This window comes from Chelmon rostratus, chromosome 18, assembly GCF_017976325.1.
Source record: "Chelmon rostratus isolate fCheRos1 chromosome 18, fCheRos1.pri, whole genome shotgun sequence".
Lineage (NCBI taxonomy): Eukaryota > Metazoa > Chordata > Actinopteri > Chaetodontiformes > Chaetodontidae > Chelmon > Chelmon rostratus.
In genome coordinates, this window is record NC_055675.1 from 12,041,244 (window position 1) to 12,057,874 (window position 16,631).

A 16,631-nucleotide genomic window follows, 5' to 3' on the forward strand; every position below is an offset into this window, starting at 1 on the left:
GCAGAGAATTGATATTCTTGACTTAATATGAGTACCATGCATGTAAGTACTTGCAAGTGGACCGTTCTCACATGAGAGCATTCGTAAACAATGGTGCCAAGCAGTTTCATTTTATTTTTATTTATATGGCTGACATGAAAATAGAGAGTCCATATTGTCACTGTTGGGAAAGCAACATAAGGATAAGGCAGGAAGTGAGCCTCTCCCGACCTCTCGTCTGCTCGCTCCACCACTGTTATTGATTATGTACTAACCTTTCCCTCTATGTAGAGCTCCTCTTCTAAAAATACCCTCAGTGGTTTCCCTCTCAACCTCATCAGGTGGTGTGTGCGTCTCTGTCCGTGTGTGTCTGCCCTTGCGTTTGTTCACTCTGTCTTTTTCTGCGGGGTCAGACGATACGCGAGTAAAAATCTTTTTCTCCATCTTTTGTCTCACACCCTCCGCCATCTGTGTCCCCAGTTCTGGCGTTTACAAAAGTATATAAAGTGGATTTTGAGATGGTTCATCGGGAGGAAATAGAGGTGGATGTACAGCATCCCTGTGATGCTGTAGGTTTGAATCCATCACATGACCTCTGTCACATCTCTCCTGTCTGCATTATGTCAGCTGACAGCCTTCCTCTTTGGCCTGATCAGTACAATGGTTTCCTGTATTAGTTTTGGTGGTTTTGAAGTTTTGTGTATGTGTGTGTGTGTTGCAGAGTTGCTGCAGAGCCGTTTTGTGGAGCAGGGTCTTCTGCAAGAAGGCAGTCGTGGGTTTGAACCCCACCTCACCATTATGAAGCTGTCCAGAGCATCAAAACTGCGATCCCAGGTATGCACACACATGATGTGGTAGGGTTACGTAGGTGATCAAAATAGCTTTAGGTTGTACTAAGACCTAACTTTCTAGTGTAAGGGAAATACAGTGTGTCTCTCCACACTAAGACGTCAAAAGCTGACCTTGCAGGGCAGTTGGATTTGTGAGATTGCGCGAGCCAATAATCCATCTTGCCGGTGTTCAAGTTACCCCTTTGTAGCCAAACCACAATCGACGTCCTGTGAGCAACTACTGGCAGCTACGGGCGTGGTTTAGGTGTGACGACAGTGAAAGAGGTTAACATAGATGCTGCTAGTTATATCAGGAGTGGAGAACAGCACTGAAGCCCTTTCTTTATAGAAAAGATGTTTTCACTCTGCTACCAGCTGACTTCAGCGAGAGTCCTACTGCAAAATGTGGTTCATTCATCTGATTGGTTGAAGTTAGTGATGGACAGATGGTTCATCCAATCACCTGCCAAGTATTTTTTTTTTTTTTAAGCTGCCTGCCCTTTTGCAGACAGTTTTCCAAGGACTTCCCAGATGGTTCTGTGTTACAAACCATCTGGCACATCAGGTTAGTCAGAAGCGTCAGCTACAAGTATGTTAAATCACTCTCCTTCTTACACATATGGGAACATAGTTGTAGTGGGAAAATACCACGTGGTGATTAAGCCATCATACAGATTAAAACATCATGGTCAACAATTGCTGTAGTTACATAACCACTAAAAGATAGAAAATAAATGAAAAGTTGCACTGGCACAGCGTAGTTCAGATTTTATGCATAATGTCAGCTTGGATTATTCTATGCTTTCATATGCAGCACAAATCATCTTATTTTCTTGTGACAACTAACTTTGACAGAACTGCCAAACAGCCACCATGTTACTTCTTGTTATTCCCCTCACCTTCCTCTCCCTGGCTGTAAAATGAAATGTGTCATCCAATAGCTCGATGCCAAATTATTGCTCCAGCCAAAACTACTAGTGGGAATAACACGCCTGCTGTGGCATTTTCAAAGAAAATTTAATGTATATAATTTTCTGGTTTGTGAGCCTTATATTAGGATGGATCGGGGGGAGAAAATTGCCCAGGAATGAGAGAAAGGTATATGAGGAAAAGAGAGAGAATATGTGAGTGGTTGAGGGAATGGTGAAGTGGATAGAAAGATATAAATAAGAGGGTTTAGTGTGTGAGGACAGAAAGATGAGCGGCGGTCAGGAGGGGACAGACAGAGGAAGGACAGCGTCTATCGTTTCCCCCTTTGACACCTGATGACATCTTATCCTGCCTGGCGTCTGCCTGGCGGCATTCTCGTCTTGCCTCTGTCTGTGCGTTTTTGTCGAGAAGGTATGCACATGTCCTAAGAAGTCTGATAAATATTATATAAACCGTGTTTTCCCCTTGTGTCTTGCAGGGTATTAAGCGTGTGGACCCAGCCCTCTACTCCAACTATACAAACAAGTAAGTGCTTGGTTTTTAATATGTAAAAAATGTTTTTTAGGGTCAGTACTTTACAGTAAGTGCAGTGTGGCATTGTGTCGTGTTTTGCGTGCATTGTTTATCCTTCCTCACTGTCATTTTATCTGTCTCACTGCAACGCTCAGGTTTTTTGGAGACCAGACAGTTGAGCGAGTCGATCTTTGCTCCATGTTGAAAAAGAAGCAGCAAGACGGATATTACCACACTGAGACTTCACTACATCTTGGTTAGTACACACAAACATGCAAAACAGAGGCTGATTGTGTTTGTGTGATATTAAGCCACCAGAGGGCGCTCTCTGCTCACACACAGGATAATGAGCTCCGACGTAACTTGCAGCAACATATTTATGGGGACTAAATTGGTGTAATTGTTGTTTTATCTCATTCTATGATTTCATTCCATTCAGTTCACAAGTTTGTCTTTCAGTGAGATATCTAGATATCAGTAAAATGAATGCTGTGTATATTTGCAAATCGCTGCAAAGGTTGCATGTGTTGCAAAAATTGTTTTGACTGTGTTTTAACAAAGCTGGGTGTGCTGGTGGTGTGACTGGGAGGTGAGATTTTTGAGTATGCTAATGTGAAGTGACAGCATTAAACTTGAGGTGCTTAGCAGGAGCTGAAAGACAGGAAAACTGGCCTAATCAATCAACTTGGGGATACTCAAGAGCTCATTTCCATTTTTGACATGGCTACACCACTCTGTCAGTTCTTTGAAAAGTTGGCAGTGAATGAATGCAGCACTGATGGGCCTGCAGAGGTTGCAGTAATTGGGTAAAAAGTTGATGTGAGTGGAACATGTAGATCTTCTGATGTGCTTTTATTGGGTTGTGCAGTCACAGTGAAGCATGAACCCTTTTTATTACAACTTGGTGTGAACCTAGCAGATCATTCTGTTTTCTGATTGTCTCGCAGAAGTACACACATTCTGCTTGTCTCAGTCCACAGTTGTTAGCTGAATAGAAGAAGTGTTCGGTTTAATGGAACTCACTGCACCGTGGTTTAAAATATGGCACAAATCAGATCAGTATGTTACAAACTGTGACGAACAGATTTTTGTGTTGTATCATCTGTGCTGCCAGGGCTTGTCATTGAGTGGTTCATGAGACTGTGTAGCCCCACATGAACTCCAGATGGCACTGTTGACCACTGTGGGAGTTGGGTTGAAGCCAGACGGGCAGTATCGATGTGCTTCTAATGTCTATCGAATGCTCAAGGCTTGAACAGCAGGCCCGGAGCGAACCAAGCATTTTATCTCTAATAGAAAACAGGCTTTTAGAGGATTGTTTTATTTTTTTGTTTCATATTTGCAGAGATAAAACAATTTGTCAGAATAAGATTTTGAGCAGCCACTCTTGCACAATGTCTCATCCAGCTTTGCCACAGCAGCTGTGAGACGCAACAAGTGTGGAGCTTTGTGACGGTTGTAAGCCAGGATCGATTGGCAGTGGCAATGGCAAATACTGTTTCCTAATGGCAAGTGTCTGGAAGAGATGTAAAAATGATTGTTTGTAATTTCATTTAATCATTTAAAATGCTTTGCTCTGACTTAGAGGCATGCCTGGGATATGACTTAGGTAGGATTCTGACGGTAAGAAGGATGTATGTACCGGATATTTAATATAATGAAACCTAATGAATCTCTGATCCCAGTAGATTACCCTGATACTTCTTGTAAAAGCATACCAGTAAGTAGCATGATGCACTTAGATTAGAGGCAAAAGTGGTGGCTTTTCCAGGGTCTGTTATGCAGGAGCTTTTTGTAAAAATGGAAGGAAACAGAGGAACCATGTCATCCCTTTCAAACTGAGTGTAATGACATGAAATCAGCGGTTGCATCTCCCCCAGAAAGGCCCAACTTGAAGATTCCTGCTTTGAAGGACTACCTAGTGTGGTCTGCGTGGTTCTCTTCAAACCAGTCTTCTGAGATCACAAACCCATAAGCCGACAGACAAACCAAAACAAGCTTTTTATGCCAGCTTTAGCTCAAAGAAAGCTTGATGTTCTTCCTTTTATGGCTTGAAATTGGACTACTTTTATAATATTTGGTTATGGGCTAGGCTAAGGAAAAAACAGCAAATCATGCTGAATGTGCCATTTTTAAAGCTTAAGAAAAAAAAACGGGTTTATATGCATTTGGATCACAATAACCACATATACATTAATTAATTATCACATTGTCCTCATTGAGTTAATAGAATTAGTTTATACCTCGAAGCACACATGCAAATGTCCACGTACAGTATATAATAGATTGACAGGGACTCCCCAAGTCCCACTGTCAAGTAGCTTCACTAATTGGTGTGTGCGTGTGTGCGTGAGAAGCTGTCAGCGCGAGTGGAACTAGGCTGTCACAATGTTTTGTGGATCACTGAGCTGTCTGAGAGAGACAAAGAGTGACAGTGCGTGCGTGGGAGTTGGAGACAGAGCAGGGGGATGTTTACCTCACACTTCTCATCATCAGAAAGCTGGTGTTTGTGTGGAGCGTTTTTCACAATAGTGCATACATATTTAAAATGCGTGCGAGTGTGTGTGAGCTCTGCATCCAGTTCTCTGATATCAGAGTGCACTGTTCTGAACACCGTGCCGCAGTGTGGAGGGTTTAAGATACTGTGTCTGTGTCCTTCAAGCTTGTAAGTCACATATGATTTATAAACCTTGAGTATATTGCATTTTTTTTTTTACGCATCCCAAGAACTGAATTACCTTATCTTATCCCCTTCCACTCACTGTGTCAGGTCAACTGATGGTGTTGTACGTTAAGCAGATCCCTCAAGAAAATCTCTGGAAATGAAATGTAAGATTATCCTGCCGTAGCCACGATGGTTGCTGTTCTGTAAAAAATTACAAAATGTCGGTTGATCATCTTGGTCTTGAACAATTGGTCGAAATTTTATGGAACATGCAAACCAGCAAAAATCACCATTTTTATATTTATTAAAGTGAAAATTAAATACAAAAAATACTATTGCCTCTTGTGACTCAAACCATGATTTTTCTTTTTTTGCATATCGTTCAGTCCTAAGCAAAAGCTTTCATTTCGAGTTTTCTTGGAGTCGCCCTAGTGATCATCAAAGAAACTGCAGCGTATGGCGCATGGTAGCTGCTGAACTTGTAATTTTGTCACCTGGTCATACGTGATGTACAAAAAAAAAATAAGAATTGCACCACAAAGGCACTGGCATGCACACACAGCATGTTACTAAATCAATACAGGATAAAGTGACTCTTAGATGTGTTATGTGGGACAGATTGCGTCCTGACAGACATACACAGGTGCCGTGGCCACAGCGTCAGAGCACAGAGTCTGTATGGAGAGATGAGGCAATGTAGGAAAAAACACCAGCAGGATAGACTTTCATGTCTTAATTGCATAAACCTACATGTAATTTTAGACCATCAATAATCAGTAATAATTACAACACTGACTAACAACTTGAAGAGAAACTGGTAGCACCAGTTTAGACAGATGCACAAACTACCTTCTGCAGATGTTGACTGAATATGTCAACAAATTAGCATGGACAACTTCCAAAACCTTCCAGAAGGAAAACACATCAGTCGGTCTAAAACCCTGTGGTTTCTGAATGGTAGAAGTGTACACTTCTGTAGTGTAAAGCCACACTGCACTCTGCATTTGGTTTGGTGGCAGCGCTCTCTGCATAGGAAATTACTCAGCCAGCACTGAGCAGTCTCAGTGCTCAATATCGATGCAGCGGGGAATAAAAAATTGACCCCTTACCCAAAAATTCAACTGAGATGAGATGATGAGACGGCAATAACATGAATAATTGAAAACCGGGGGAGCTGTATTGCATGCTTTTCATTTTCAGTAGGTGCTAATACCTAAATTACTTCTAAGTTATTGAATAAAAATAACATCATACATTATATATCGTGTTCATAAAGAAGCATAGACTGTCTTTGTGGCCAGGAGACTTGGAAGAAGTAGTTTCATGTATTGTTAAGCTGAGGGCTGCCTAAAGTGGGCCAAAGTTGACCCGTGATAAGGTTTATACTGTTTAAATTTTTGTGTCGTAAAAAATGCTCTTTTAATATGTAGGATCCCTAATTATCTGAGCATGGTGAGCGAGTCAGTCAATCAAGTCAACTTAGAATATTTGTACAATTCTGCATCTTAATGCAATGCAATACAAATGGCCCTCAGAGGGAAAAACTTTGGGCACCCCTGGTATAGATGATGCCATTGAGATTTATCCTGTTGTTTTATATGATATCACCGTGTCAAGCTGTGGAAATCAAACCAGTGAATGTGATATCTCCCTCTCCCTCTCTTTGGCACACCCAGCAGTTAGTCCAATATTCACTCTCTTTTAGCTCTGTATTTGGTCTCCCCCAACTCGAGATGGAAATACCTGGCTCTTTCTCTGCTGAATTCTCCACTGTGTTCACCAGCTGTTAGTTAGCTGTGTCTGTGTGCCGCTTCATGCTGAACCGGAGGTGCACAGTGGCTTTTTAGGCCCATTTCACTAAAAAACAGAGTGGTGCAAGTTCATCAAAACAGCTAAATTGCAGACCACAACAAAACAAGCAGCTCAAACAATGAGCTGAAATTCGCTATGAAGCTCAATAAAGCCGGGTTGATCTACAGATTTAAATGATAATTCTCTTTATATTGTTTCCACATTGTCATTCAATACATTTTTATTATAAGAAAAAATAGCAATTAGAGCCACTTTGATGATCACCTAGAACAAAATCACACACTTAAATCTCTTCTCATTTGTTTTGCACACTGCCCTGTTGGAAGTTGATGTTAATGTAATCAAAAAAATGGCGGTAATTAAAGAAGTGAGTGTTTGTGAGATGGATAATAGGTCCGTGCTGAAGTCTCCTCATCACTCAGCATGTCACTTCAGAAGGTACTTGTTGGGAAAAATTGTTAAACTCCTTTCAGTTCCCCTGAAAAGATGTTTTTAGTGAAAAGCCAGTTGGCAGCAAGTGCGTAGCTGAAAGGCCAAAGTAAAAAATGTTGAGAGAGAAACTCCAAAATGTTCTTACATGCACAAACAAATGGCCAGTGTGACATTTGCAGTCGGTCTGGAAAGCAGAGATAATACTTTTATCTTACAGTATTTACAGAATAACACACTCACCCACAGCTTCACATGCAGAAACACTTCTACAAAGGCACAAATATGTCCATACAAAAGCCCACACACACAGACAAATAACAACACCAGAGTCAAAACAGTTTGCACACATGGACAGACGAAGGTGGTTTGTTGCTCTGTGACCTTTCGGTAATTAATGGAGATAAGGTCACTCACTTCTGTACAGGCTGTGCTGCTTTGCTCGTCGTTGGCAGTATTCATTTTCCAGTCCCCAGCCACGAGTGCCAGATGACGCAGTTTGCTAATTTGCATTAAGTGGACTAATTTGTTGTTGTATATTTTGCAGTAATATTTAATCAGGAAACTGCACCAAATACCAATATTGAGGAATTAAGAGTTGCTGAACATTGGTTGGGGGTTATTAAGGCCATAAATTTAAAATGTAGCATTAAAAGTCTGACACTGTTGTTGGACATGGTTGAGTTTGTTCAGAGTGAATATACACAGTGCAGCGATCAGTGTCTTCTTTTGACAGGAAGTGCAACCATTTCTGTTTGCATGGGGACACAAATTAGCATCTCTAACTGCTTTAAGGTATCGTCAAACAATATTTACACAGGCGTCACACTCTGGGATGCTCAGATGTTGTTATTAAAAGGGTAATGTTGTACTGTTGTGTTCCAGGTTGCAAGTTGTACTGTATAAATGTAGGGGATCTGACAACTCGTTCACTGATGAAGAGGAAAGACAAAGACTATGGTCAGTGAAAAGCCATATTTCAAGGTAAAACTTCATGTCTGATAGCCCATTAGCTCCTATTGGGCATCTTAAGGTTATCATTCAGCCTCTTGCTGGCTAACATTACCATTCGACAGTGATACGTGATAGAATAGGAAAGGCATAATTAATTCTGAAACACCAAAGCACATCTTGGACACATTTAAGCCTGGAAATAAGACGCACTGGATGTAATCAAGCTTGTAGTGCACGACTTGCAAGCTGGAATACGGCAGAACAACATTATCCTTTTAATACCTGAGCGGGACATTAGAGGAAAATGGCCACGTTGTGAATATGTTTTATGGAAAGGCTGGTGCATCATAACTGGTTTGGTTACTAAAGATTAATTGTATTGAATACACTCTACAACTCCCTCATCCCTCTGCCTTTCCCGTTGCTAACCCTCTCTGGCTCTTCCCTTTTATGCATTCGCATGAATTCCTAATTCATCAGAGGTAGTACCTGAATAAGACCTTTGTTGTAGTATTGCATGAATCCATCTCATACCACAGAAGAATAGCATTGTAACAATCTTGAGCCATAAGTAATTTCAGGGCTGCAAAAACACTGCAGAGCATAATAAGACTATTGAACCAAGTGCTCTATGATGGGAAGAAAATATAATATATTAATGGTAATCCAACAGCCACAGAGCTGTTGTTGGATAGAAATGAAGAAGGCCTGATTAAATGTGCAATAAGCCCTGTCACTAGTGGCATCGGTGGGCCTGATAGGTTGTCGTGTTACTGCTGCATTCACGTCATATCGTTACACCCTACCAGAAACAAGTTGGGGAAACCAAAGTGGGAAATATCTCTGACCCTGAGTTACAAAGTGTCAGCAGACCTTTGGAATATGTCTGCAAAGCCTCCATCAGTAGAATGTATAAACTATACACTGTTTGCTTTGACTTGTTAATGACACATGCTAAATTCACAACGTCACAAATTTAGGCTATTTAAATTGCGTACCAACAAGGTTAAGTTGGGGGTAACCATGCATGAATACTCCCAAATTGGAATAATTTCGCTGTCCCTCCCATTGTGACGACATTGTGTGAAGGCTGCATTAGAGTAGTCAGACTCTGACCTCATTGAGCGAGTCAGACTTAACGAGTGGACTGACAGGTCTTGTGCATCATCGTGAAAGACAATCACAGCACCTGGGACATCTAACCTAAGACCAACCGATGCCTTTGATAGCTTCTCTAAGACGTTACAGAATGCTGACATCCCCCAATCACCACTGCACAAACTCTGGCTCCAAATGATGTCACCAGCGCCCGCATTTGGGATATTCCGGCTTCATTTTTGTACAGCGGGAGGAAGTGGAGATGTGTCGGCCATCTTTATTTACAGTCACTGGCTCTGCCACGCGCAGCTGTAAATGATGTTGCAGTGACGTTGGTGGTGCTGCCAAGTGAAGTCTGTCCTTGGCCTCCCGATTGGCTACTGTATGTGCTTCGAGAGATGGAAAGCTGTGATTGGTTTGGGTCCAGTTTGTGGTCTTCTGGGTCTCTTGGCCAAGTCGTGGCAAGGATTACTGAATATCACACTGTAACCATCTGGAAAGAAACAAGTGTCAGGCTGCAGGAGAACTCTGTTGAGGCAGCTGCCAACAGCATCTGTAGGATCCTAAAGATGTCTCGGTAGCAACGAGGCCCTGCTAGTGCTTTTCAAACATTGGTACAGCAAGAACAGTAAAGCCTAAGCGTAGTATGCTAGTACAGTAGCTCTAGATCCGCACTGAGCGCAGCAAACAATGAGCACATGGCGACTTATGTTTGCAGAAGTGTTAAGAGGATCAAAGAAAGGCTGGAGTGAGATTAAGCAGGTGAGAGGAGAAAGGACAGAAGGTAAAACAAAGCAGGTAAAGGAGGAGAAAGGTGAAACTAAAGCAGTGACGTAGACGGGAGACTAGTAGGACGTTGGAGATTGAAGAATATAGAGCAAATGATAAGTGCGATTAAACAAGAATGATGAATGAGTGTGGCAAGAGAGAGGAGAGATGGAGGAGAGGAGAATAGGCTCACACAAGCAGTAGAATTAAACAGATAGCGAGGATGAGAAGAGCAGATAGGATGCTCAGACAGACGGCGAGGGAAAATGGAGAGTCTGAACGAAGGCGACGTTAAACAGATGAGCGAATTCAAGTTAGATAAAAAGGGGAGGACCAAGGAGGCCGACACGGGTCAAGCAAAGATGGAGTCCAACGACCTGATGGAAAGAAAGGGAGAGGAATAATAGAGCGCGGCGACAGATGGAGGAAGATTGGATAAGTGTTTAGAAAGGGAGAATTGTCCCTCAGGTTTTCTGTGTCCGATGTGATGAGAATCAGCCAAAACCCATTAAAGTGTTTTTCTCCGTCTGTTTCTCTTCCTGGCTGTCTCTAAATATTTGAATCTAGTGCTGATCATTTTGAAGATTTCTTTAGATGAGACAGACTTGTTTCTGTTTATCTTATCTTATCTTTATTCACTGTGCACTCTGAAAGGTAGCCAGTCGCATCAGGAAACTTTTTTTTCCAGATCTGTAGGTCTTCATGTTAAGTTCTGTGCAAAATAGTAGTTAAAGAACATAAAAATATGATTCAAATCCGATAGCCACAATAATGGAATAATTCTATTAGCAACTGAAATTAAGAAGGCTTTGTAAGTAATGCTAACAACTTCAAGATGTTGGAGAAATACAAACCCACAGCTGTAAACTGTTGGATTGAAGCAAACAGGCTTCTTTTTGCTACAGCTATAATTAAAGTATGGATGTTGTTCTAGCTGTCCGGGTAATTTAATCCCAAGATTAAGGCCAATTTAAGAAAAAAAAAAAAAACTCACCTGTTGCTAAGCTCCACAAAACACCTATGATTGAACCACCAGATCACGTGCTACGTTTGTTAACCACTCAGACCAAGTGTCTTATAATTTGTGCGGTGAAAATTAAAACCAAATGGCAGATTTGTACTCTTGGTGTCACCCAGAGGAGGACAGTAACCGACATGGAAAACACGCACCGAACCTTTGTCGACTGCTACGAGCCGAGCGTTTTAACCGGTTTTAGTCGCAATCACATTGACTTGATTCCAAAAAAGTGTGCGTGACGGCTGTGCGAGACATAAATGAATAGGCGGCCAGGTGTTGATACCAGCACTAAATGAATATCCACTGTAGCAAAAGTAGAGTGTGATTACTGGACATGCAGCGCTGTGCGCCTGAACAGTGAACAGTTCTAGTAGAAGTGCTGAAATGGCAGGCATGTCACACACAGGCTTAACACTCAAAACATACAGGTGCTTGTTTTAGTGTTTGCACATCATGTTGTGTTCAGTTGCGTATGCCCACGTTAAAATGTCTAGTTAATTATTAACATTATGGTAAACAGCAGGCCGCATCAGCAGAGCAGACAGTCCCTGTTATCCGCAGGCTCCGGTTGTCTTACTCTCATTGTGTGCATAACTTGTCTTGTGACTAAGTTGTGAGGCACCGTGAGCTGACCTTCAGCTAAACAGAGTCAACACTGTTGCAGTGTTTCTTCAGTCAGCTCTCTCAGCCTCTGCATAGTAAAGCCTGTAAGAAAATGTGGCTCTTAAACAGGTACTCACAAATTACACATTATAGCATGTAACATGTGTTTCCACATGAGTCTAAAAGCTGTTTTATAGTTCAAAGAAATGTGTGCAGGAGAGTTAGTATATCCACAAATCACATGTTGTTTATGAAATGAATGTCTGTTCATAGTAACAATAACCTGATTTGTACCTACAATTAAAAAGCACAAATATATCAGATTGTGAATGCGTGCAGGCGATGCAGGTGACGTGTTCATGTATGCATGTGGGAACAGTATAAGTGATGCCCAGCAGCAATTTGGCCTCATCAATGACAGTACTTAAGCTCTGCAAATAGCAGTCCTCACATATATGTGTGTGTGTGTGTGTATAAAGGTGCAAGTGTTTGTGTGTGAAGTGGCAGCTGTGAGTTGAATGCTGCTGTTGGAGACAGGGCTCCACTGTCTGTTAACGCAGCTGCGCTCAGTGCATAATGCCGTACAATGCATGTGCTTGTGCTTCACCCTCGCATCCCCTTACCCCCTCGTTTGTAATCCTCCATTAACCCTGAGGAGTAGAGATGTGTGTTTAACAGGGCCTCATCCTCAGGGTGGTGCACAGGCAGTGACGAGAAGCGCTTCCCAGAGACTGGTGCAGACTCGCGTGCTGTATTCAAGGGCTCATCAGCAGGGCTGCTGAAGGGGGGCTATGGAGAGGGCTTGAACCAAGGTCTTCTGATTGTAAAGCAGCATCTCTTATCACCTTTCTACCTTTTGTCCTTTTGTCATCATTCCATATAGAGCTACACATCGCAACAAAACTCTCAGAGTAAGGAATCAGACCTGTTTTGGCTCCGTGTAGTCCTGACCAGCTTGCACCAGGGAAATGACGGCTAAGTTGCTGTTAGTTGCGGGGCGCAGGTTGGCAGGCAGAGCTGGACAGTAGCCTTCAGTTACTGCTCATACTAAAATATGAGCAGAACACAGTTTCTATTTATTTCTTCAGACGAAAACACAAAATCTCATGAACCCACATAGACCGGCCGGTGCGTCCTCTCTCCCTACAGGCCCTGCCTTCACCCAGAGTAAGAGCCCGAGCCAAGTATTCTACCTTTTTTTGCCAACATGTTTGCATTATCTTACTAACTACCTGTGAAATTAGGTACTTGCAGCGCATAAATTAACGGTTATCTCTGCAGATATTTCAGCTGGAAAAAAGCGCTCCCAGAAGAGCTTCTGGTGTTTTCAGTTGGGAAAAATCACTTTGCTGGACACGGCTCCTCAGTCAAAGACATTTTAAAAGAACCAATACACGCAACTTTACTCCCTGACGTCAAGCCACACTCCTGCTGCTTTTTTTGAATCGATTCAAACGTCAATGAGCTTGATTATCTGTTTTGACTCTCAGCCGTCATCATAACTCCATTTCACCAACAGCAGAATAAAAGGATGAGGCAAAACAAATTTTATCCTCTCTTCTGTCAGAACAGAGTTTCCAATCAGCGCTAACAGCACACGCTACCAGACAGGACGAGCTCCGGCTGCGAGCGCTCGTTTGAGGCCATTACATCAGAGCGCACTGCTGACGCTGAGCTGAGAGAGAGCAGGAAAGTCTGTCTGTTTAGCCACCAGGACATATATTACATCAAAATTGCTCAGCTATTCTTATTATATGCAAACGCATCAGTTGTGCTGTGGTGATACATATAAGCAGTGATGAGAATGACAGGACTGCAGTCAGTGACGGGCTCAGTGAGTGCTGCTCTAAAACACTGAATCACTTTGTATCTCCCAGGAATTTCTCTGATCCTGCTGTGAGGTTTGGGAAGAATCCCAAATTTTAGGCTGCCAAAGGTAAGATTAGATGTTTTTGAGGACGAGCTGTCAACAGATAATAGAAAAAATGATTAAATTAATATTTTTATACATACACGTAAAATCAAGGATGCCACTAACCATTATCGTTATTAATGATTAACCAGTTACTTTGTGAAATTTAAGTAAAAATGGTTCCCAGAGCCCAAGTTAACATCTTCAGATTTGCTTATACAAAAGTTCAAATGCAAAAGAATATATAATGTATATTACTACATAATAAAAAAAGCATTTTTCTAAGTATAATTCAAGATTTCTTTATTGTCATTGAGCATGACATGTCAATGAAATTTGCATTGCAACCCCCATGTTAGAAACAACATAATAAGAAAGATAAGAAAGATTATAAAATAAAATTAAGATACTAGAATAAAATAAACCAACATGCAGCAAAAATATTCGTAATATACCAGAAATGAAAATATACTAAGACAATAAAAATATACTAAACAATAAACAATAAGATATACCAGTGAAATGTACCAACATACTAAAATGTATATACTGAATGCAAATGGCTGACCATTTAGTTAAGTGTGGGTCTTCGTAGTCCGAACAGTCTCTCACTCCAGTGAGGGGCTGCTGGGGGTGATAGCTCTGACAGCTCTGTGGAAGAAGCTGTCCCTCAGTCTGTTGGTGGTGGTGCGGATGTTCCTGTACCGCTTTCCTGATGGAAGCTGTACAAACAGTCTGTGGCCCGGATGGCTGGGGTCCGTGGCGATGGATCTCGCCCTCTTCCTGACCCAGCCTTCATATATAGAGTCTAGGTCAGGAAGGGGGCAGCCCACGATGCCCTGTGCAGTTTTAACCACCCGTGCCAGTCTTCATTTTTAGGCTGCGACGGCAATGACGATGGTCATGTGGTTAGAGGAGTATTCTCAGAGAAAGCAAAGCTCATTTAAGGCAGGTGGAATGAGAGAAGTAACAGCCTGAACTGGCCTGACATCATCGGGTTATGCTTGGTTAGGTTCAGGATGTAAACACAACACTGCACTATCTATTATTCATTACTTTTGCAACATTTTTTGAATCACTGCAGCGTACAAGATGATATGAAATGTGCTGAATGGGAATGTGAAACTGGTCACAGTCTCCTCATGCATCTCCATATTCCCTTGACCCTCACCTTGGGATACCCATCTTTACTCTATTTATCTATCACCTGGGCCGTAACCACACTTAACCTTGAAACTGACCCATTTTTATCAATGGATCTGAACAGAGTTTGCTTCTTTTCTTTGGGGATATTTGGCCAAAATCAAACCACCAGATCTCATAAATAACACTGATAAATGCAGTAGCAGGCAGCAGCTGCCGTCTGTTCAACAACCGTTATTCAAGCTATGGTGATGGTGAGGGAGGTGGAGTCTGGAGCCCTCCTCCCCCCTCCCCACACACACACACACTCACACACACACAGTAGTGTGTGCTGTCTCCTCACATATACCGCTCCCTTTTTTTCCTCCAAACACTTGTAAGCATGCTCACTCTGTCTCTTTCTTGAATATACACTTGCTCAAGCTTGCTCACACAACACACCCCTCCTCCTCCTCTGTCCCCTTTCATGCACACACACACGCGCACACACACAGAGACACACACACACAGGCACTTTTCTGCCTTATACCTGTCCCTCCTCCGCTTTCTCAACCCCACACACATTAAAAAAAAAATTAATGTGAAATGTGAAAGACTTTTTGTCTTTCTGCCTCCGTCACACACCGCTCTCCCGGTCTCTTTCTCCCTCCCTCCCTCTCTCCTCCCTCCCTCTCTCTCTCTCTCTCTCCCTGATACACACACCCCTCCTCCCTGTGTCAGTGCAAAGTAGAGCGAGAGCAAGGAGCCACTCGTTCATTATTTTCGTCTGCCGACTTGCTCGGTCTTCATCGGGCTGCACGGAGAGAAAGGGAGGGTTTTTTTTTTTGTCGCCTCCATCCTCACTGGGTCTGTTTGTCCTATTGAGGGGAGGGGGAGAAAGAGTGACAGAGAGGGGGAGAGACAGGGGAAGAAGCAGGACTCTCGCTCCATCTGTCTTAGACCAAGGGGAAGAGGGAAAAGAGGGGCAGCATCGGGGAGAGGTGACCGGGAGGAGAGGGAAGGAGGCGCCATGGGTCAACTGTGCTGCTTCCCGTTCTCCCAAGCGGAGGAGAAAATCAGTAAGTGTCTCCTGTTCCAGTCTTCATGCGTGGGTGGGTGTGTGTTGTTGGATTATAATCCTTGGTGCTGTATATCGGGAGGGACTGCATGCATGTAGTGTAGGAATATACTGTACATGTACTGTCTATATACTGTGTGTGTGTGTGTGTGTGCCGCTTTGTGTCATCTGTCTACATCCATACTCGTCTGTGACCTCGAGATGGACAATGAATATTTGTGTGCGAGAGTGTGAACATGCACTTCTTTTTGTGTGCAGACCCGTGTTGTATATGTGTGCGTATATATTTGGAGAGTGACAGCCATATTTCAGCAGTGTAATTAATCTCTCAGTGGCTCTATCTGGCTTTTGATTTATGAGCTTTTGCCACAAAATGAAATCTTTGCCTTGTTCGTAGTTACTAATGAGTCTCCTTTCAGTGCTCCTACTGCAAATATTAACAATCAGTGCTCTATTTAAAGTGTGCACTTCAGCCTTGTACTGATGAGATTTGATTTGCCTCCAGACATTTGCAGACTTGAAGCTGCTCTTTTCTTTGCTCTCTTTTATATTCAGTGTTTCTCACCAAAACATTTTGTGTGCATCTTTGAGATCTTGCAAACCCTGGTGAATACATTTCCTCCCTGCAACATTTTTTGGAAACATTTTAAGCCATTCATCGTTTACATCCATGTTTGCTAGCTTGCGGTTTTCTTCGTCACTGCCTTGGTCGACGCATCGCTATGCTTCTTTGCACATTACTGGCACCAACTGTCGATCAATGGAGTGGCGTGGAACCGGTTGTGAATGTACATGCACGTCTTTGTGTGTACGGTCCAAAATAAAACAGTGATTCATTTTTACTCCATAGCGCCACTAGTGGTCAGAAGAAGAAGTACATGATTAATAGAGAACTAAAGAAGGGAAGTTGCAAAGTAACT

The 16,631-nt window shown here is 42.4% G+C and overlaps 1 protein-coding gene across 1 annotated transcript in view; it reads left to right on the forward strand.

Moving 5' to 3' along the window:
* Positions 1-16,631, forward strand: part of LOC121621872 (A-kinase anchor protein 7-like) — a 41,612-nt gene that overhangs the window by 7,378 nt on the left and 17,603 nt on the right. Inside the window, exons 7-9 of the mRNA XM_041958563.1 lie at positions 701-813; positions 2,218-2,264; positions 2,408-2,508. Coding sequence (XP_041814497.1) covers positions 701-813; positions 2,218-2,264; positions 2,408-2,508 — 261 coding nt within the window. The remainder of the gene's footprint in view (positions 1-700; positions 814-2,217; positions 2,265-2,407; positions 2,509-16,631) is intronic.